Here is a 23042-nt window from a genome sequence, read left to right as displayed (position 1 = left end):
GGAACTCTAATTGTTTTGTTCTTCGTGAGGGGGTTCCCTTCTACGGCCAACAGGTTATGGGCCCAGGAACGATTCCCGTTCTTCATCTTAGTGGGATGTTATGGCCGTCGACGTTATCGCAGTGGGATCATGGATCGGCCGCATAAGTCGCGTGGCGCAGTGAGATCATGGATCAGTCACGTAAGTCTTGGGTAGCGCCGGAGGTTGGAACGTTCGGTAGGATGCTGGCTGGTCAGCAGGGGGAGTTTTGAATCGGAACATTCAGGAGCTGGTCGGCAGAGCATCAAGAGGCGCTGTACAAGCTTCGGAGTCGGGCCACTTGTGCAGGCGCATGTGTTGGAGAGGTTGTCCTACAAACATCGGAGTGGAGGCCATTTGTACGGGTAACGAATTTGGACCAGGAGGAATTGTTCCAGCGATGAGGAGCTCTGGACGGGAGGCTCGGTGTTAGGAGGAGCCAGGAGAGTTGCGAGGCGTGCACACTAAGGAGGAGTGTTGGAATATCAGGTAGTGTGCGACGCTTCGCTGTAGATCGAAGATGGATAAGAAGCGGGCGCCGGTTAGTTGTAGTTGCTCTTTGGTATAGATTAAGGAAGTTTGTTATGGATTATTGTATATATGTATATATTGTATATATGAATAAAGACAACTGCAGTTGCCGGCAGAAGTATCAGTCAGTAGCCTGCCGTGGTGTAGAGAGGGAACTCTAATTGTTTTGTTCTTCGTGAGGGGGTTCCCTTCTACGGCCAACAATTTGGGCCTCGAAAGATCCACATATCTATGACATCTGACTGCTACAAAATTGAATAAAATTCCTTTCCAATGACTGGGTAAAAGAACTCTTCCCTTCCGACCAGTGCGTTTGCGTCACCGACGATGACTTCCACGCCGTGTTTTGAGTATTCCCCGTAGGTCTTGTCATAAAACTCGTCCTTCACATCATTGGTGCGTATGCATTGATCAAACTGTAGTTGATGATATTGGTCTTAATTCTCAACACGCATATGCGATAACCCAGTCAACACAAAATCGTATAGGATGCAACATAAGATGCTAGAGTAGAGGCGATATATGTACATACATATTGTATGGTGATTGGAGAAGTACCTACATCCTCCACTTTAGCATCTTATATGTCATATACGAGCTTGTGTTGACTATGCACTTACCGGCCTCTATCTAATGATTCGACGCTGCTGCTTACGAAGCACTACGAAACCAACTCCATGCTCCGCTTTCTTGCCGTCAATGTAATCGATGTGATACTTGAATGAGGTACAGGCAATCGGGTCAACTGCGCGGATTTTCCGTTCTCCTGTTCCTCGCCATCAGACCTCCTGAAGTGCTGTAACCTCCACCTTTACCTTTTTCAGCTCTCGAGTCCTTTGGCGATTGTTCAATCCTGTATTTTGATTACATTTTCGGAGTTGATTGTTGGTTTCTCGGTATGCCCGCATTACCAGGGCTGCGACTCCTAGCCACGTGATGGGGCCGCCATCTTGGGAATAGGAGACGTGACATCGCATTTCTTTTTCAGCCGCCCTCTACGGGTCAGACGCTGTTTTGGGCCGCCCTTAACATGGGGAACTGACGTTCATGCAGGTTTGATTAGAGACCCACCTCCAGGACTAGGCTAAAGCGCTTAGAACAGCACACGGTCGCTTAGTTAGGGGCTGCTTTTGCGGATACATGCAGCTTTTTATAGAAATTCAACAGAGCCCACTGAAAAACCATACCACATCCTAGGCAGGACCCCAGGTGGTTTCTCAAACTTATTCCAATTAACCCTTTATAAGGCACACGAATCTAAATAATAAATTAACAAAAACAACAATACGACACAATGTTGACATGGTATTAAACTCAAATGTATGTTTGTTATACATTAAGCAGTTCAGAAACATTGAAAAATTGGTGGCAATATAGCTCCCACTGCCCGGGAAAACAGGCAATAACAAAAATAAATAAAAGATTTTAAAAAATTAGGTTTTACGTAAAACCAGTCAAATTAAGGCACGTTACATTTTTTGGTGAAACACAATTTCGTCAAAAATCCGTCGAAATACGTATCTGCCAAAGATTTAATAAAGTGGTTGAATTAAATAGGATAGCACAAACTCGCCCTATAACAAGTGAGTATATTCTCGGCGAACGTCAATCGCAGTGAACCTGACTTCGAATACACTTTGTTAACCATCTATCATGGCTCTTAAATGCAACTCCTCGCAATCCAGAATGTTCACGGTAGTATATTCCCCAGACCTAAGCGATTTCATCGCCGCGACGTTTATATATCTTTGGATCGCTGCAAGCAATGTTCCATTTACGCTCTCATTATCGAGAAGCTTGTGTTCGGGGCAAACTTTATGGACCTGGTCTTTTGCGAAAGAATTTGTAACCTGATATGCGAGCAAAGGCGTAGGATTGTCAATCCGGAGATGGCGAGTTTGATACTCGGTTCAGTCTAGGATGTGGGTGGGTGGGAAACATGATCGACACCCTGGGCATAGTGTGTCATAAACTTGCTATCATAAACGGCTATTACGGACATTTCGGCATAAAGAAGCATTTCGAGTGATTACTTTTCACATAAACTAGACTTAGTCGCTTTACTCGTTCTGATTTCATCTTTCATTTAGCATGCGGTTGATACATCTAAAGATTAGCTTGCTCCACTGTAGAGACGCGTTTTGTTTTTATTCTCATATTTTCTCAAATTTACTTAGCGATCTGTTATGCGTTCTTCTGCTGGGTATTATGTCATAGTCAAATCGACTCATTTAAGCCTAATATGAAGATTTTGTGTTTCGTGATCAATATATTGTTTCAAATAGTTTCCTTTTTCTTTCTCTGTGATAAATAAATCTCTCTTACAAACATAAAATAATAATAAAAAGACGCGTACAACACAAATTGGAGGGGATGTTATCTAAAAACTATACTACTTATTTGTAGAAAAAAAAATCTATTATCGTAACTAGGGATTTAGAAGAAACTATTTAAAACTTGTCAATAAAAAAAACGGAAGGATCGGATTGCAAATAAAAAAACAATCGAAGGCATGTGATGACTAAAGATGACAATATATGAATTATCAATTTTACACAAAAGCACAATTGCAATACAATCAGTTTATCGTTATAATATAGATGTCATTTTGAATGACAACACGACAAAACGAAACAGTACCATTAGACTACTACTGTACTACATGTTATGTTGGTAATCGTAAGCAAAAGTTTTCCGTTTCGTCAACTTTTTTTTTTAGTTTTACGCGCAAAAAGCTTGTTGTTACAAAAATATATACGTAATTTTGTGATTTGTCTCAAACTTTCGTCCCGAACGTTTCCTATCTCAACGGTACACAAAATACGGTGGTGCCATCTATTGACGAATCAAGTTGTAGAAGAACTACCACAGGCAAACATACGTAACAATTGGGAAAGTTGGCGATTTTGGTACATTTACGACAGGTAATTCCAAACGGGGTTTAATTTCCGTTACAAGACCGTTGGTTCTAGACGTTACCTGTCGTAAAACTCGACCACCGTTAATATTTTACGCATAGCGCAAACTTATCCCACTATTACGGCAAATTTGCAAAAAAAAAAGCTACATAGAAAAAAAATCCAACGGAAATACAGATTTTGTAGAATAAATTAAAAAGTGTTTTGTTTGCTTTAGATAAATTTATAATTTAGTACGTTTTATTTGTTTTGCAGCACGTATGTATGCTGCGAAACTTATTAGTTCTCGGAATGTTAATTACAGTTAGGAAATAAATAGAAAACACAGAAAAACACAATGCAGTTGTTGGTTTTAAGACTAATGATAGTACAATATAGCGCTAAGGATCCAAGGATATAGATAGCGTCTTAAGGGATCGGGTGAAATAGATAGCCGAAGAAAGAGAGAAATTTGACTACAAATAAGGCAACGGTTTTTATTTTGTTTTTCAATGTGGCGTTATCCGGTCCGCTACTTTTCTGGATCACAAACTTTTCCCATTCTCTATTTATTTACTGTTTTTTTGTATTGCAATGACTATGATGGAGACTGGCACATCGGCTACTGGGCAACTATAGTATGGACTTGGAAGCGCCATCTATGTGATCGTATATATTAATGTTGACAATGTTGCCACTCTATTCAATACGATAAGTCTTCGATTTGGTCTCTCGATTGATTGATTGATTCCATCTAATGCCTACTTCGGTAAATCTCCATTCAGTGAACACGACGATGGTTGTTGTAGATGTTGTTTGCTAAATATAAAATTCCACTATATCATCGTATATATATTATTTGAGGCAAATTTGCAAGAGAACTATTACTTGTATTGGTAAGAAGGTATTAATCAAAAGGGAGGAAAAGTATGCGAATATTATTCATTAAAGGTGTTTCAGATTATGTAGTCTCAACTACTTACGACCAGGACCACAACAAATGCATAGTACGCCCATCTCTCTCTTTCCCCTTTCAAAGTTTGTATTCTCTTTTATTATCTTCTCCTTGTTTAGCAAACATGAAACATCAAAAGCAATTTCGCACGAATATAGTATTCTCGAATAAGTCGACGTTGAGACGTAATCTTTCTAAATATGTATAGTTCCCACCAATCAATATAAGCTTCTTGTGATTTTTGTGTTTGTTTGTAAATATTGTTAAATACTATTTCAACAACTTTGCTCCTTCGCGTAGACATTTTACTCATCCTGAAGCAGAACAACAAAATCGGATATAAAGCGATTTTTTTTAATTTTTTTTAGTATTTATTCTTTTTTGTCGTTTTCTCGTATTAAAATTAGAAAATGCTTAAACTAGAACAACTGTCCTTTCGTGATTCGTTTGATTTCACCAACTTGTGGCTTCTTTCACGTTTAACTAAGCATAATACCTTATACTTTCATGCTTACTTAAAAAAAAACTAGCGTTCGCGCGCCACAGTTTTGCCGTGGTCTCAATTGTAAAATATTAGCAATTTTTGTGATGACAAATGTAATGTAGTGACGACTTTGTGTGTAGAAACCGACGTCCGTCCCAAAAGTATCTCGAACCGTCTTTTGGACCAGCCAAGTCTTATGGGTACGCAAGTTTTTCTTTTTAATTTTTGCGCGCAGGGATGCCTTACCTTAGCTTGTCGTTCTTACTGCGTCTGCTGTTGGATTTCGATTTTCTCCACGGTCATGTCTGGGTTCATGGCGGTTGCTTCCTGCAATTGGAACGTCATAGGAAAAAATAGTAATTGGTTTTAGGGGAGTTGAAAGAGAACGTGAACATTTTACTTTAACCGATTCTAAGCGGACTTATTAGTTACAACTGAGAAAAAAAATACATTCTAAATTATCCAATCTGAGTGAAATGCTGGGCGCGATCTGGGTATTAAAGTGGCATTTATAACGTTGAGTGTGCAAAGTACAAAATCAAATGATTGGGTTCATGATGACGTCGCAACCTTATGAGGTTTCTTAGTGTTGTGCTTGACAGTGAGATTTGTAAGGAGGTAATGAGTGATGTTGTCACAAGGATTCACATTCTTCTCAGCTTATAGTCAGGGAATTTGTAAGATTTGACAAAAGCGAGTAACGAAATATGCCAACAAATAACTATAATAATAATAAATAACGAAAGAGGATAAAAAAAACAATTATATCGCATCAGTTTTATATGTAACAAATACGATGGTTACCGATTACTAGCTTTTTTTGTGTCTTTATTAGGGAGACTTTCAGCCCAAAATGATTACTAGCTGTTGCAATTAACTATTTCAATCAACCTTTAAACGTATAATTATTGAAAACATTGTCAAATTTGTCCTGCCATGAGTTTGTTTTTGTTTGTGTTTGTCCCATGTGTTTGTTTATGAGGTGTTGTGTTGGTGTGTCACATGGATTCACATTCTCCTCAGCTTATAGTCAGGGAATTTCTTAAATTTGCTAAAAGCGAGCAATAAAATACATAAGCCAACAAATAACTCTTGATCCTACCGACAGCGAATAACAAAACAATTACTATTTCAATCGACCTGACGTTCAAAGGTAATTATTGAAAATATTGCCGAATTCGTCTTGCCATGGGTTTGCTTGTGCAAATGTGTTAAAGATTCTTGATTAGTTCATTTATTTCAGGGCGCTTGTGCTTGAGAAAATAATTATTTTTTTGTATGAAAACGTATTGCAATTGAACAAGTTACTTTGCACAGATTACTCAGAAACGTTCAATGTTCTTGCACGTGAAATATTTTGAATATTATTTTGGCGAAAAATACGGAATGTGATAAAGCAACGCATAACTAACAACTAATAACAACGCAGAACTAATTAAAACCTATTGAAACCAAAGTGTAGATAATTTGAAAGGTCAAATACATAACGGAAATGAAGGAACTGCTCAATAATAAAATATTCTTTATACTCTTATAGCATTCCGATGGACTACATCATCGGGATAACGTAGTCAGTCATTTAAATTTATGAAGTAACAATGGCAATTTAGACTGGAAATAGTTGCTCAATGCAATGTTTCTAAGCATCTATCATTTCATTGCATTGTTCATGCATTCCCTTTATTCTTTGTTCGATGTTACTTGAAAGAGTTTTAAGGCGGAAGAAGATATACGTGTATCTGTCGAATCTAACAAACAATAGAAATATCAAAATAAACATCAATAACTCGCCTAAATAGTTTTTGGTGATGTATTACGCACAAGCCCAAATATCTAAAGATGTTTAGGGAAAAAATGTATGATGTCATGATTATTTTTAGATTCAAACTAAAACATAATGTCATTGATATTTTCAAATAAATTGAACTCAAACTCAACATAAAAACAACTGTTACTAAACTGAACAAGCCTCCTACCAACTCCCTTTGCGTCACATCATACCAACAACCGGCAACTTCATATGCCCCGAATTATCCCGAGAATATTCAGTTCTCAGGAAAATTATACTTCTCGTACATGTATTTCTTTAAATGAGCGATGCGTTCCTCTGGATTCGTTCGGAAATGCCGAGAAGCCTGCACAAATAAGGATTAATAATAGATAAGATACCCTAACGATGGGCTAACTAAAATGAAACGAAACCGTGTCGAACTATGAGATCGGTGATACAGAGGATGCGCCAGATTATTGTTAACCTATTATTATTCTATTTATAATTTTGAATGATTGATGCAGTGTTTTAAAATTTTAGAACTCAAAGCATTGCAAAATTCGTTGCTCTTTGTATGATAAACACTGACCTGAATGGCTTCTGCCAGCGCCTTGTCGTGATCGATCGGATCACCATCCGACTGAATGGTAATCTTTTGTTCCACGCGGGTTTCCACAACACCATCACGTTCTGTTTTGTACTAAAATTTGAAATAAGGACTTGAAAAAAATTGCATTTTATGAAAAAAAAAAATACTTACGGTAATTGTTTCAACCGTTCGCGTTTTGCTGCTTACTGTCTGGGAGGACACAATCTCACCCTCGGCTGTGACACCTTCCTGCGAATCGTCCAGCAGCACCCGATGATGTTCAACATTCGGACCAGATGGAATCTTCGAAGCTCCCGCAACGTCGTCAACACCCTGTGAAATTGGCGAACAGATGTTACCCTCTTGTTCCAAAACTTGGAATTAAACTTATCCCTTAGAATTCGACGCATCGAAATGCATAATACAGGAATGGAACTATTATTCTATCATAACTGCGATTTGCATACTCTACAAGCAAACAGGTAACTAACAATCCATTGAGGGAATACCAACCGTGTAGCTCTTGTTGTAGATCACCGCTGAGTCGTCATCTCCGCCGTAGGGACCATCGATTGGGGTTCCAGAATCGCCGGAACTCGTCGATGAAATGCTATCGCGGCGGGCAAACTAAAGTATGTACATAATTTCGCACAACGGAACGGAACCATACGAAAGTTAAAGCGGTCAAGGCCAATCAGGCAGCACAGATATATTAGATGTATTGCGGTTACATGCGCGCCAAATTAGGTAGTTTTGGGGTGGTGAAAAGAGGGATAAACGTAAGAAAAATGAAAATCGAATCGTAATTTTAAGGTTATGCAAAGGCAAGCGCACGACCTACCTGATCGCCACTGGTTACCGTGGCGGTGGTCTTAACCTCCTGGGTGACTACTCGCTGTTCCTGTTGTTCACCTCGTTGCGTCGTGGTGGTAGCGACAGTCTTTTCCTCCAGCTGTTGGGTCTTGACGTTACTTTCGAGATTTTCGTGAGTGGTTGCCGTACGCGTCGTGACGGCCGTTGCCGTGAGGAATTTGCCCTGAATATCGCTGGGAGCGTCCGCCTACGGTTTTTTCGATTGTAGTTGATTCCGGTTTCATGAGTTTAGGTCAATATGGATGAGTTTTCGGTGGGATTGCCAGATGGGATTTTTTGAAGCAGATCAGTTCAATCAGAACTATTTCAGACTTGTTTAGAATAATTGAATACGCTGAATGACCTCAGGAAGAATTTTGAATCATATTATGGAAGCAGTGAAGAATCTTAGATATATCAAAGTCAATGTGTTGTAATTCATAATGATTGGAATCATCGACATCCCAATAGATGTATTTTGATTGAATTCCGAATAGAATCATGATTTAAAATTGATGAAGAAAATGATCTCATTCTGTATAAATTGTGAATTGATTTGATTATTTTTAGATATTTCAGGAGTTTTTTTTAAATCATACTTTAGAAAAGCACTCCACAGGTTTTTATAGAATTTAGTCAATCTTTTTTTTTTTTACAAATGTTTCTACAAAAAGTATTCATTTTTCAAGTTCGGCAAGTTTTACAGACCTTCAAAAAGTATTGTAAGTCTATAAAACATAAGACGTGATAGAGTTTTGATATATTCTGCTTGCAAATTATCATCCGGCAACCCCTTTCCGATCGAAGGTTAAATCTGATAACGCTTTTTAGGTAACGTCATACAACGTTTCCGATTTCGCACAATTAGTATTTCCATGCACAAAGCAATATTTTACTTGCGTCTCAAACAATAATCAACGGCACTCACACTGTTTCTTTTCCTACCGTGTCATCACCAATTCCTCAACCTACCTTATGCTCCTGTGTCGAGTAGACGATCTGTCCGGTTCCCAGATTCTGTACCTCCTCTTCGACGTTGTGCGTTACGCCATCCTCGTTCTTCGTGATAACCTGCTTCGTTGTCGTTTTCACCACCGTAGGCGTTCCGTACTTTCCGCCGGCCGCCCGTGGCGTTCCCGAGTTGATTTCCTTCACCTGTTCGCTGTCATACTGTGCCATTTCGTCGTCGGAGCTCTCCGAGTCCCGTCGGATGGCCTTCTTGCCGAGGTGCTTGATGCCTTCGTAGAACTGTTCCCGCGTGATGGGAACCGTCTCCTTGGTAACCGTGACATTTTTGCCGAAGTGGCTCGGTTCGATATCGGCGTAGTTGAGAATCAATTTGCCGGTGACCGGATCGCGGATGGCCGTTGCGGGATCGATGTCTCCGGTGTTCGGGTCGATGTGGCCCCATTCGGATTTGATGCGACCGGTGACAGGATCGATTTCACCGCTCAAGGTCATGGTTTGGGTAACGGTTGTCCGGGCTCCGGCAATGCTTGGATCGTTGGGATCCACCTGGTAGGTTTCACCGGTGATGGGATCGCGCATTTTGTAAACGTACACGGTCTTGGTGGCAATGTTATTTATTCTACCAGTCACTGGATCCAGGTCCACTCCGTTGATGTCTACTTCTTCAGGTTTACCTCTTTCGTCCTTCTTTGTCAAAATGAGGATCTTAATTATCACCAGCCGGCCGGTCTTGGGATCTACTTTGCCTACCTTGGTGTATATTTCACCGTTTTCTTCGTTGATTTGCGTAGCGGCGAACAGCGGTTCACCCGTGGCTGTATCTACTTCGCCGGTGGCAGCGTAGATCTGCCCGGTAGTAGGATCAACCTTGGTCAGATTAGGATCCAGTTTTGTCTGTTTCTCAATTTCGTTAGTTTTCGGGTTCAGATAACCATAGATGGTAATCACGTAGCCAGTCTTCGGATCAACTTGACTGGAGGTGTAGATCGTTTCCCCGGTTCTTTGATCCTTACCTTCCGGAATCCAAACTTGATTTGTCTTAGGGTCGACACGAATATCCTTATCTTCCACAGTAGAGATATGCTTTCCTGTAGCAGGATCAATACGGTGATGAACAATGCGAATTGAAACGATTCTTCCGAAATCCTTGTCGGGTTTCCCGGTTTTCGGATTGACTTGATTCTTCAGCAGCACCTGTCCCGTCACAGGATCTATCTTGACCTCTTTGGTCTCCGTTTTACCCGTTTTCGGATCAACGAACGTTAAAGTCTGTTTCACTAAATCAAACTGACCGAACTTGGTGTTGATCTTACCATCCTTAGTATCCAGTTGGCCTGTGCTTTTGTCGAATGTAACCGATTTCGGGTCAACAATGCCTTTCTTGTCAAGTTTACCAAGAACTGAAGTGACTTCTACAACTGGATCGACCTGATTGCCAATTGCGACCAAGTGAGCTTGACTGTTGTCCGCTTTATGTGTTTTGGGATCGATAACTCCTACGATCGTGACCTGTCCGTTGTCTTTATCAACCGCCACAGTTCGACTGCTAGATTTTCCTGACTTTGGATCAACGGTACGAAGTTCTCCTGTCCGAGGATTGATTTCACCATACTTAGTAGCAACAACTCCGGTCTTGCTGTTCAAAATGCCACGAGTTCTTTCGATGTCCCCATTTGTAGTGTCGACCTTTCCGGTATTAGGATCAAACTTGCCCGTAATGGTTGTAATCTCCACAATGGAATCATCGTCGGGAGCCACAATAATTGCTTGACCGAGGTTATCATCCACCCTCCCAGTGTTGGGATCAACGACTCCGCTGACAACATGGATTTGTCCGGTCTTCGGATCAGTCTGTCCCTGGAAGGTTTCATTTTGTCCGGTTCTCGGATTGAAGTTGACAACTGTTCCGGCTTTTGGATCAATAACACCATATTTGCTTTCAATCAGACCTGATTTCGTATCCAGTACACCCGTCGAATGTTCAACCACTCCGTTGGCAGTATCGACCTTCTTGGTTTTGGGATCAAATCTCGAAATGATCACCATTATCTTCACCTTCTTTTTGACCGGTTCTAAGGGTCCTGCAATTACCGGAACAATACCGGCAGCTTGTTCTCCCTGAATAAATGCCGCATTAGGATCTGCCTGGCTGTCGTCTAAAGGACGGAAAGATCCAGCTCCACTAGCGAGAGGATCAACAACTTTGCCTTTGTTAGGGGAGTACGATCGTGCACTAGTTCTCACTCCCTTTTCTGCATCAGTTTCACCCGTCAGTCCTCTACCACCGGTCTTAGGTGAGAGCTTATCCTTTGCATCACCTGAATTAGGTGAACCTGGAACCTTACGCTTCTCCACCGATTCACGCACTTTATCATCTTCTCCCGGCGCATAGTTGAAGGCTAAGCCCGTAGCTCGTCGGCTCTGCGAATTGGGACTGAGCTGTGCTTCTTCCTTGCCCCGGGCATTTACCGAAGGATCTTCATCGTACCGGAAGCCGCGAGTTTTGACATTCTTCTTGTTCGGGCTAGTGTCCTGATTGTTCTCCGAGTACTCGTACGGTTTAGTGAATCCGGGCTTACCCGAGTCCTTTTGTGCTTGCTGAGTTTGTGCCTGTGTTTCGTGTAGATCCTTCTTGCCACCATCACCGTTGGTATCAGCAACGCGAGTTGCCGCAGCACCGGGACTCTTCTTATCCTTGGGTGATTTGCGACCCGAAGAAAACAGGAAGCCCTAAGCCGTTCGTAGCACGCATGACAATATTTCACAAAATACATTACCAAAAGTAGAGTAAACGAAATAATGAGAACAAAAGAGAAAAACGTTGGTAAAAATTCTAGGATCAACTACTTAAAACTAATAAACTGCAATAAGGGGAACGAGTGGGTACTGTCACACCTACACAAGACCTTTGAGTATACAAAACATCTAAGAGTATATGAGGGTCCAAAATCTCAAACTTGGTATAGAGAGAAGTATTCAATATGAGAAGAGTCACTAGCAAATACTACTATTATAAGACTGGGAAAAATGGGCGGGCCAGTAAGAAAACACTTTACGGACTACGACTGCATTCTCAGATCTTAAATCTAGTGCCATTTGTTTGAGTCCAATTAAGATGAGGCACCTACCTTTCGCTTTCCACCTGGAGAAGTTTGCTCCTCCGTGGAGGAATTCAACGCTTCCTGGTTGCCATTGTTGCCTGCAAAAATATCAATTCTTAACGAAATGGAATTCAGACTGAAAGAAACCGGGGGCTACCATTTAGACCTTCCTCTTTGAGGGGTGATGCTTGTTCCTTGGTTTGTTCCTTCTCTTTCTTTCCGGCTCCAGGCAGGACAGCGATACCGCCGACTGGTTTCTGTAACGACGGTACAACAAATCAAGTTCAACGGTCGAATTAGAAGAGGTTAACAAGGAAAAACAATTCGTACATAAGAGAAGAAACAAAATTAAGAAGGATTAAATAGAACAAAAACAGTGCAGCCAAAGCATCTAATCTACGATTGGAGGCGATAGTTGATAGAACAGATGCATGCCCACAATGATTCCCAAATAATATGATGCTTCATTCGCCCTTTCGGAGCAAGCAATAAGCATAGCTGTTGGTTAAATCAACATTGTTAAGACTGATGAATGCTTTATTCGTAAGGATGTAAATTTTCATGCGCACTTTTAGACTTTCAAATTTATTTCATCAAAAACGTGTTTAGTGCAATTGGTCCTATACTGAAAAGATCTATTTGAGTAGCAATCCTACTCCCGTCCCGATTATTACTCGATTGCTTTCTATGCGAATAACTTGGTTCTCACTGCATGATTAGAAGGCCTGCACGAAAAAAGGGGATGCTATTCAAACACACTTTAAATAAACACATGAATATGAAATTTGATGAAGACCGAAATGGCATAACAATAGAGTTTTGCAAAGATTTTGCAACATTTATAGAGCTATTTTTATTTATGTGCTGACATGGATATGGATGTTGAGGTAATACAAATATGTACGAATGAGAAAAACTTTTGTTAAATTTTGGGGAATCTTTATTCCACACATGATGAAAAATAACCTATTGCTAATGAGTGTAAGACATATTTTAGTTGATGGACAAATTATAAGAATGTTCCTAGTTATAAATGGTTTATTTTATTAAGTCAGTTTGAATGAAGTATGTATTCGCATTTGAGGGTCAAGTACGAGACACTGAAGACAATCTTACAGTTGAGGTCAAAATACGTATCCATAAAAATAACAACGTGGTGGAATTAAATAGAACAGTACTGAACTCGTTTTATCACAGGTCTTATAGAAGGTTGATAATTGTGTTGAGGCGATTGCAAAGTGAAAAAATTGTTAAAAAAAAATATTCTAGAATTTGCTTGGAATTTTCTTCTAAAATTCCATAAGAGAGGAAATTTGTCAAAATTAAATTTGACGGTTACAAAACCGATGTAACTGAAATATTTATTAACTAGGGCTCACATGAATACCAACAATGACACTTCGTTAATTCTTATTTTCAATGAGAGATCTTACACGACATTTGACTAAATTGTAAAATTATTACTAGTTAAGGGAATTAATTTGTTTCTGAAAATTTAGTATAATATGTGTTTGATATGCAACAATGACAAAGTAGCGTTAGTCTCATTTAGTCTTTTGACCCCGTTTTTTACTTTCACAACATTGACCAGTACCTACATTGTTACCTGAGGCAGAGAAGTTCTATATATAAGGCTCAACCTAACAGCTAATCGAGCCTAAAGAGCTTAAAGCTTAAATGTCTTAAAACACTTTTACGCATTGAGCTCGCTGGCGCACTCAGTAGACTACAAACATATGAGGAGGTCAAATGCAAAAGGGTGTAAGTGACAAAAAGTTAGTTTCTAGAAAAACGGGTGGAAAGTTTTCCAATATTTATTGACTCCATACAAATTGTATGGAAGATCAAAAAATTACTCATTTTCTGTGAATTTTCACATTTTTTCTAAACAATGTACAAACTATATCAACGTATTGCCGCAAAGCTTTAAAACCGAAGCATTTTTTGCTGTGGTCAACTCAATTTTGACCAAAATGTCACTTAAATTCTTCTGCTTCTAACCCTCTCATATAAAAATAGCTGAAAAATAGTAAAATGTATATTTTTTACAACAGAACTGCCCCTTTGCTGCATATTCTTCTAAATACATCTTATATGTAATCAAATGTCGCAAAAGTGCAAAAATAGAGTTTTCATGTGCAAGAAAAGATATGTGATTACATTTCTTTATCCGTTATCAGCGAAGACAATGTGTTTAGGGCTCGAGATTTGGTCATCAAATGGGAGACCAACCTTCGAAAAGATCACTAGGTAGACTAGACTACAACGGATATAATTAGACGCCAAGATATATGAAGTTGTTGAAACAGTGGGTATATCTCGTCTGTATTTAACACATTGTCATCCCGACTACACGGTACCCTTCAAAGTGGTTTGTTGAAACATAATAATTACCGCTTGGAAATAGGCCTTCCTAAGCCCAGCAGTAAGGTGTGCAGCTACAAAGCAAGACCATGCTGACTGAGTTCGAAGCCCGGTCTGTCCGGAATGTTTTCGGGATGGGAATATTTTTCTCGACTTCCCTAGGCATAGAATATCACTGTGCTACAAATGCGAAAAAAATGGTATAATTTTTCTTAGACAGATCACTGTTAACAAGTGTAAGTGTGCTTTACAAATACTAAGCTGCGTGCCGATAAAAACCAAAACTGGGAATATAAATCTATGAAGAGGAGAAGCATCATACACTGAACCCAAAGTTTACCCTTGGAATCAAAAGTGCTGTCCAATGAGAGCTTGAAGTAGCTCGAAGTTTCTCCCTGTCCTGCTCATCCCCATTTGTTGACAAAAAAGAACGAGCAGGACGGGAACAACTTCGAGCTACTTCGAGCTGCTCATTGGACAGCACTAATATGAACGAAACCGGCGATTAGCTCATTAGTTTTGAGTAGATTTAATTGCTTTATTGACAGAGATACATAACGATTTGACATTTGTAGGAGACTTTGAACAAATCTGAAGTTTTTTTCTTATAAATTCCCATACAACATAAATTGCCTTTGCGCCACCCCTGAATCACCTCCAAATTGCCTGAAGTTTCCCCAGGACCCTAAATTACCAAAAAAAAAGCTGATTCCGGAGATGGTACTACTTTTAATCTGTATTGAATTTCTAATGACGGCTTTGGCAGGTTTTGTTTTATTATTGTCAGGGGGGTTTTCTATAACCAATTATGATCAAATTTGGCCTAAACATTCTTTGCATATCAAACAATACTGTGGACGAATTTAATAAAATTTGGTCAATAAAAACCCCCCTGACAATAATAGAACAATACCAGGGTTGTTACGGAGATCCTGAAATATTTTCCGCGCCTAATCCGCGCCGACTAAAACCAAATCCGCGCCATTTCCGCGCGACATGAAATCCATTCCGCGCCAAATCCGCGCGATCCACGATTAAATTCTGAGCAAACACACGTGAAATATCAATTTTCTTATCACAATTTACTGATCATCTTCTATCAAAGTTCTTTTCTATAATATTACTGATTTCAAATATAATTTTAAACTGCAACTTTACATATGTTTATTCCAAATTAAAAATAAGGCAAAGAAAATCGGTTCATAATACCCTTCTTGAGGGCCCTATTCATCACTAGAAGTACTGAAGCCAAAACTATTTCAATGAGCATTGCTTTTTAGATGAGATGATGATTTTAGCATGTTTCGTTCTGTTATTGTCAGTGGATTTTTTGTTGATCGAGCTTGATACCATTCGGCACAAGATGCACTGATATACAAATAATGATTAGGCCGTCATAATTGATTATAGATAAACTAGGCAAATAATAAAAAATCTCCAAAAACCGTAACTTCTTCTGAAGTAATAAATAATGCAACTTTGTTGTAATTATTGATCACAAGAAAAACTTGCGTAAAACAATTATTTGAATTCGTATCAAGAAACAAATAATACAAAATCTAACATAGTTGCTCAAGCTCCGTTGCAATTTTTTTCCGGAAAATCCAGAGGAATATTTTCATAAATTTCAGCAGAAACTTTCAGAATTTACCATAAAAATTTTCGTAAACCCCATCAAAAATTAGTGCGTTATTTCTCATTCAATTTTTGTTACAAGTTTCTCTAGTAGTTCATGCAGAAATTCCAACAACACTTTAGTGAAAAAATTATTCGCAATTTTTTAAAATTATTTTTCATGGAATTTCCGCTAATATCTCCAAGAATATTTGCTGCAGAAATTCAACATATGTGCGCAGTAGGGTGGCTCAAATTAGTATAGGAAAAAGTTTTCAATTTTTTGATGGCCCTCTTATTCGGTTCTATTTGATGCCATGATGCTCTGGACAAAATTTCAGCCAAATCGGTCAACGTTTGGGCTGTGCTAAACTCGTTGGAAGTTTATATGGAAAAATGTATCCAGAAACATTCAAAAACAGTGAATAGCAGTTGAACGGTACAACTTACGAAGAAGACCTATGATACTCATGCAGATCTTAAAGAATTTAATACAGAATGTTATGCAGAAAACCACGAGAAGATTAGAGTTTGCCCGGCTAAGTTATTAGCATTTCTCTGAAGTGGGGTTTGAGCAAATTTCGTTTCTTTTACCTTTGAAAAGAAATAAATTCACCCCTACAACACTCCAGTAAAATGCTAATATCTTTGCCTAATGAACTCTAATCTTCTCGCGGTTTTCGGCATAACATTCTGTATTTAATTCCACAAGAACTGAATGAGGATCATTGTTCTTGATCGTAAATTGTGCCATCCAACTGCAAATCACTATTTTTGGATGTTTCTGCATACATTTTTCCATATAAACTTCCAACGAGTTTAGCACCGCCCAAACGTTAACCGATTTGGCTGAAATTTTGTCCAGAGCATCAGGGCATCAAATAGAACCGAATAAGAGGGTGGTCCATAACAAAATTGAAAAAGGGTTTTTTGAGCCACCCTAGTGCGCAGGTTCAACCTAAAAATTCCTGTGATTTATCCTCCGGGAATCCTAGTGGAAATTTTCCAACAAATGTTGACAAAAATCCAACTGCTCTTGGAACTGCTCCAAAATTGTCTGCGGAAATTCTTCCTAGAATTCTTACTAAAGTTCCCCTGGGAAATTATGCGGAAATTCATTTGGGGAAAATCTTCAGCGCCTACTTACAGAAATCCCTTTATGAATTCCTGCGAGAATCGCTTCAGAAATTGTTGTAGAAATTGATTGTTGACTTCCCAAAACTCCCGGTGTTATTTTTGAGGACTTTTTACAGAAATTCCTGTGATCATCTTTATAACCTTCCTGATTTTTTTTGTATATTCAAGGCACCATTCTTGGGTATTTTTTAAGTCATTCCTGCTGTCACCGCTCCAAGAAATTCCACGAACTTTCTTTAATAAAATCATTATAATTTTTCGAATTTCAAATGCTCAAATTTGGAAATTTATTTACAAGGAATTAATGCAAGGATCCTCATAAGGTCTGTTGGTAAACCTATAAAAATACTATCGGAGTTATCCGAAAATATCGCAAAAAATCCTCCAGAAATAACTTTTGAGAATCATCTTTCTCAAACTTTCTGCTGAATCACTTAACCTTCCGGGAATCGATTTTATCGATTTTATATAATTTAGATCTACCCTTGTACAATGCATCACAACTGCAAAGCAGATGCTCCGAGGTTTCAAGTTCCATGTTACAGAAACGACAGATATCATTCGGGCAGTGTCCGGTTATTAGACCAGTGAAGGTGCAAAGAGCTCTCTTGCTAAGCTCCAAGAGCTTTTCGGTTACTTTTCGGTTACATAACATTATAAATCTCTTTGATTGAGCACATTTTTCGGCAACCAATGAAAGCAATATAAAATGTTCCAACACAATATAAGAATTCCTGACGAAAAAATTAAAAAGTGGTTCATCGTAAAAGAAATAATCAGAAAATAGATGTTCATGTCCTTCAACAGACATATTTTGTGTGCGTCATGTTATAGAATGGATTAAAAATGACAACAAATGGTGCCCCGCTTTGTTTAAAGAATGCCTAAGAGTGTAATGCATTTAAGAAGGGCTTGGATAAAGGTGGAGGAAAGGTTAACAGCCTTCAAACGTAAGTTTTGTTCTCAACAACATTTGCTAATAAAAATAAAGCCCAGATAGACTTTTTTTTAAAATATCGTTCTTAGATCTAGTATTTTATTTATTAAATTTTCGCCTAAAACTAAATCCGCGCGAAACCCTAAAATCACTATGAAAATCCGCGCCAAATCCGCGAAAATCGCGAAATCCGCGTAGTTGTAACAACCCTGCAAAACCTGCCAAAGCCGTCTGTTCCCCTAAATCATTTTCAAAAAAATTTCTGTTTGTAATTTTTAAAATTATTTTCAATTCCATTGGCTATGCCTTGCCGTGTTAAATTTCAGTGATTCTACTTTTCGTCTGATGACAGCGTTCATCCACTTCTCCTCGCGTATTTGGAAGTGCTTGTAGTAAAAACAAAGTGCAGGCAAATTCAGTGATTATCGGTCAGGACATTCTTGATCGGGACGATATACGTTCTATCAAAGAATAGGGAAGTGTTAGAATTGAGAAAATTGAAGAGAGATCCCGTACAGGCAATGTGAGCCCTCGCACAATGGAAAAAAATTCCATAACGCGAATAAATTCAATATTCCGGTTCGGTACGGGCGGATTGCGCTAAAATTTTGACACAAATCGTTTGTCCAACCAGGGACGGGAATGGTTGACATTTCTTTTTACCATTCATTCTTCCATGCAAAAAATAAAAACAAAACCACGGCAGCCGCAGCATCAGCCACGCCAAGCAGACGACGGTCAGCTCATGGTTTTTATTTTCTCTCCCACAATTAATGTTTTCGTACAATAATTTCACACCGTATAACCGTTTTTGGTGGAAATATTCATTTCATTACTCCTCGCTCATTTTAGAGATAAGAACAAATAAATCAGTACCTACGGATAGCACTCCTTCTAGGCTTTGCGCCACATGTAATTAAACTCGATTCTGTGCTGTTTGCGCTGCGCACGAGCCGAAACAAAAAATTTCATGCAAATGCTTACCGCACGCCGGCACGACTATAACGTAGCAGCAAACAAACAGTTTGCTTCATCGAAAAAAATAATGTCACGATGTCGCGTACATTTTTTTTTTGCAAACTGTTTCGGCTTGTTTGGTGCATGAAATTTGACTGGATAAAATGTAAATATTCGCATAATCAGATTTTTTTTTAATGTACATTTCCCAACACTGTGTCCAACGCCAGCGCAGGTTTCCAGCGTATGATTAATGTAGTACAGCAACCGTTCGCTAACTGGGCTAAAACACCAGCCCAGTTAACGAACGCCGCTTTTTAACTGGGCTGACGAGGGAATTCGCGATGCATTGTTGTAATCGTGTTTTACATGAAGCTTAAAAAATATACCATTCAGAGTCCCCTCGTCACCGAGTCTTTGTTGTTGTTTTTTGACGGATAACTGCTTTTTAACTGGGCTATGGCCCAGTTAGCGAACGCCCAGTTAAAAAACAGTCCAGTTAAAACGCGCCCAGTTAGCGAACTGTTGCTGTAATAATTATTGCACGATTGCACCACTTCGACGAAAAGATTTGTAGCATACCGTGACCTGCTAATTCGCGCATCGCTTAATACCGTGGTTTTCATCAAAAATCAGAACCTGGCTATCATGGACATCGTATTATTTGGTGAAATGTTCAAACATATTATGTTTGAACATTTCACCAAATAATGTGGATGCCCATGATAACCAGGTTCTGATTTTTTTATGAAACCACGATATTAGGCGATGCGCGGAATTAGGCATACCTAGACGGTGTTACATTTGGAGCAGCGAATATCGATGAAGTGATGGAGAATGGGCTGACAGTGAATCTTGAGAAAACGCAATTTCTCAATAGCCAAGTGAACTTTTTGGGCCACGATATGAAGTTGAAATAAAACCAGACCTCGAGAAAATGTATTGCGGTCAAAGACTTTCCAATTCCATCTAGTTTGTTGAATGTTCGTAAGTTTCTGGGTTTAGTGAACTACTTCAGACCCTTGGTGAGAGAGTTCAGTATCATAGCCGAACCACTTACATGACTAACTGAAAAGGACGCTGAGTTCCAGTGCGACGTTGGCCAGCAATTAGCTTTTGATAAACTCAAAGTCGTATTGATGAGCCGATCAGTGATAGTGATGTATGACCCGGAGACAGCAATCGAACTGCACACAGATGCTTATTCTCACGGTTTGTCGGGTATACTGATACAGATAATGGACGATTGCTTTCACCAATTACAATTAGTTACTTTAGTCGTAAAACGTCACCAACGGAGCAACAGAAGTATAGCTACGAGTTGGAAGCGTTAGCCGTAGTAGAGTCAGTAGAACGCCTTCGAAAGTACGTGTTGGGCCGCCACGTAATAATTGTGACTGATTGTGAGGCTGTCAAGAAGAGTATGGTGAGGAAGCAAATATTACCGGTGGTCGGAAGGTGGATGCTAAAGCTGTTGGAATATGACTATGAGCTGGTTCATCGGAAGAGGGAGACAATGAAGCATGCTGACTGTTTGGGCCGGAACCCAGTTGAAGAGTTCCTGCGAGAAGAACCCGAACCAGCCATCGTGTGATGCAGATTAGTATCGGAGACAATGAGTGGTTAAAGTGATTACAACGTGAGGATCAACATTTATATGATCCGATGACGGTTTTGTCGGTGTCCACGGTTGCTAATCACGGAAGACAAATACACAAAGAGTATGCTCTGCTAAGTGGAGGTTTAATGCGACGATGTAGTGGTGGGATAAAGTGGGTGGTCCCTTCACGTGCGCGACGGAGAATCGCACGTAGCTACCACGACGAATTCGCTTTGACGCAGCCGCGCTGTTGCCATCTAGTGGCGACGGACGTGTACGTGAAATCACTTTTTTTCAACATGGTGAAGTATAGGAAGTACATTTTAAAATGCTTTTAAAATATTATTAACAGTGATATGTTGAAAACTTTTAAATACATTGGGTTAGAATTTTGAAAAACTACATGTTAGGCTCCTCATCTACACATGATTTTTAAATCAAAATAATTCAACTTTCCTATATAAAAATAAATTAAATGTCTAATCCAAAAAGTTGTACAATTTACGGCTAAAATATGCCTTAACGCTTTAATAAGCATTTTAAAAGTGACGTCCTATATTCCTTGCCGGGTGAAATAAAAAAGCATCACCCGGCCCACATTTTGTTTTCCGGCTTTCGTCAGGGCCAATTAGGTCATGAAGGCATTCGCAGAAAATTCTGTTTTCGCAGAATGAAAAACTATTTGAAGCGATACATCGAGAGAACGTGCCAGTTCTATTTGACACTGTTCATTTGGACCATCTCGGTTCGCTGTTCATTTGTTCACTCCTCTCTGCAAAACGAACATACTTGCCTAAGAATCCTCCGGGATTCCCTAAGAATCCTCCGGGATTCCCTAAGAATCCTCCGGAATTCCACAAGAATCCTCCGGGATTCCTTTGGGACGTGCGATGCGACTCATGCAGAAGAATACCAATTGTTACTCTCTCCCGTTATTTTTTCCAGCTGATCATTGTTTTTTATCCTCCTTTCTGTACGGCATGAATAGCATCCATCATTTGTGTGCACACGATCGTACCACGTGCTTAGAACGAACGCCCGAATGGATAGGGTTGCCAATCAACGTTTCACAGAAAACAGCGATGAAATTTGGCGTTCGATGATTTTTTGAACAATTTTAAATTGATGATTATGACAAAACTACAAATCGGACAGAGTTGCACCAAAGGACACTTTGGTAAAGATGAAACATACACACTTAATTTAATTTTTTAACGGGATCTCAGCAAAATGGGCAACTTTTACCGAGATTCGCACAGCCGAGCCCCACTCCCAGCAACACACATTTTTTTTGCCGAGGCTTCTGTCAAAGTTGCTGAAAATCAGCGAATAATTGGCCGAAAATCAGCTAACAAACATCATTTTGCCGGAATATCAGTTTTTATTTTGCTGGCGCATGGCTGTATGTATTTTTGACAAGCTGCAGAAATAAAAACTTAGTGTGTAGTAATGTTTTGTAGAAAAAAGTTTCTCATAACATTGAATGGAAAGATAAGAAAAACACCAAATAACATGAAAAAAGCAAGTTTTTTCTGACACTTTTTGATAGTTTGCAAAATTGTTGTACTTAATTGTACTTTAATCAACATAAAGGTCAAAGAAGCTCAAAAGCTGAGACTTCAGGCTTTCGTTCTGTGTACTAAACCAGACTAACTATAACTAAAGATTAATGAGTTACATTAAGAAACTTTTTAGCTTAAATAAAAATATAGAATTATGAATAACTCACTTAGCAGTGAGTTCCGAACCCATGTTCCATGGGCATTTTTTAATGTCTTGGGGTGCCCTAACTGCCCCCAAAATATGCACACTCAGGAAACAAACACCCTGTATAAATATATTACTTTTAAGGCGAAAATATGGCAAAACTGCTTGTTTGTCCAAGAACGTAAAAATGTCATTTCTAGGAGGGGCCGGTTTAAACGCACCCCACCCCTCCCTAAAAAATCTAAAAAAACAAAACCGTCCTTATTATAAAAATTTAGGTTATAAACTGTATATTCATTACGTTTTACGCTTCCAAATAGAAAATTACCCTTTTGGTAGGTTTAACCGCTCCTTTATATGGGGTTGTCCTATTATGCCATGTTAGCTGTATAGAGTTCTATGAAATGTTGCACCTTCCAACTTTCATCGAATTATTTTAACAACAAGAAGCATTTTTGGCACACTTTGTGTAAACAATGAGATACTATTGAAAACAATCAAGCGACTATTGATTAATAATCAAAAACTTTTTTTTGTTTTTGTTTTTTTGTAAAAATTC

The 23042-nt window shown here is 39.1% G+C and overlaps 1 protein-coding gene across 18 annotated transcripts in view; it reads right to left on the bottom strand.

Moving 5' to 3' along the window:
• Nucleotides 1-2578: 2578 nt before the first annotated feature.
• The window catches only part of LOC134204742 (protein 4.1 homolog), a 131126-nt gene continuing 110662 nt past the window's right edge, over nucleotides 2579-23042 (bottom strand). For 16 of the 18 annotated variants that reach the window (XM_062679551.1, XM_062679548.1, XM_062679553.1 and 13 more), the window contains 8 exons: nucleotides 12325-12424; nucleotides 12195-12265; nucleotides 9070-11796; nucleotides 8087-8305; nucleotides 7759-7872; nucleotides 7417-7578; nucleotides 7246-7356; nucleotides 2579-5212 (listed from right to left, as the gene is read on the bottom strand). In XM_062679551.1, coding sequence (XP_062535535.1) covers nucleotides 5147-5212; nucleotides 7246-7356; nucleotides 7417-7578; nucleotides 7759-7872; nucleotides 8087-8305; nucleotides 9070-11796; nucleotides 12195-12265; nucleotides 12325-12424 — 3570 coding nt within the window. In that variant the 3' untranslated portion in view covers nucleotides 2579-5146. The remainder of the gene's footprint in view (nucleotides 5213-7245; nucleotides 7357-7416; nucleotides 7579-7758; nucleotides 7873-8086; nucleotides 8306-9069; nucleotides 11797-12194; nucleotides 12266-12324; nucleotides 12425-23042) is intronic. The other 2 variants (XM_062679559.1, XM_062679560.1) reach the window with 1 other exon arrangement.

This window comes from Armigeres subalbatus, unplaced genomic scaffold, assembly GCF_024139115.2.
Source record: "Armigeres subalbatus isolate Guangzhou_Male unplaced genomic scaffold, GZ_Asu_2 Contig857, whole genome shotgun sequence".
Classification (NCBI taxonomy): Eukaryota; Metazoa; Arthropoda; class Insecta; order Diptera; family Culicidae; genus Armigeres; species Armigeres subalbatus.
The sequence above is the reverse complement of the archived record's forward strand: the minus strand, read 5'-3'. Positions and strand labels throughout refer to the sequence as shown.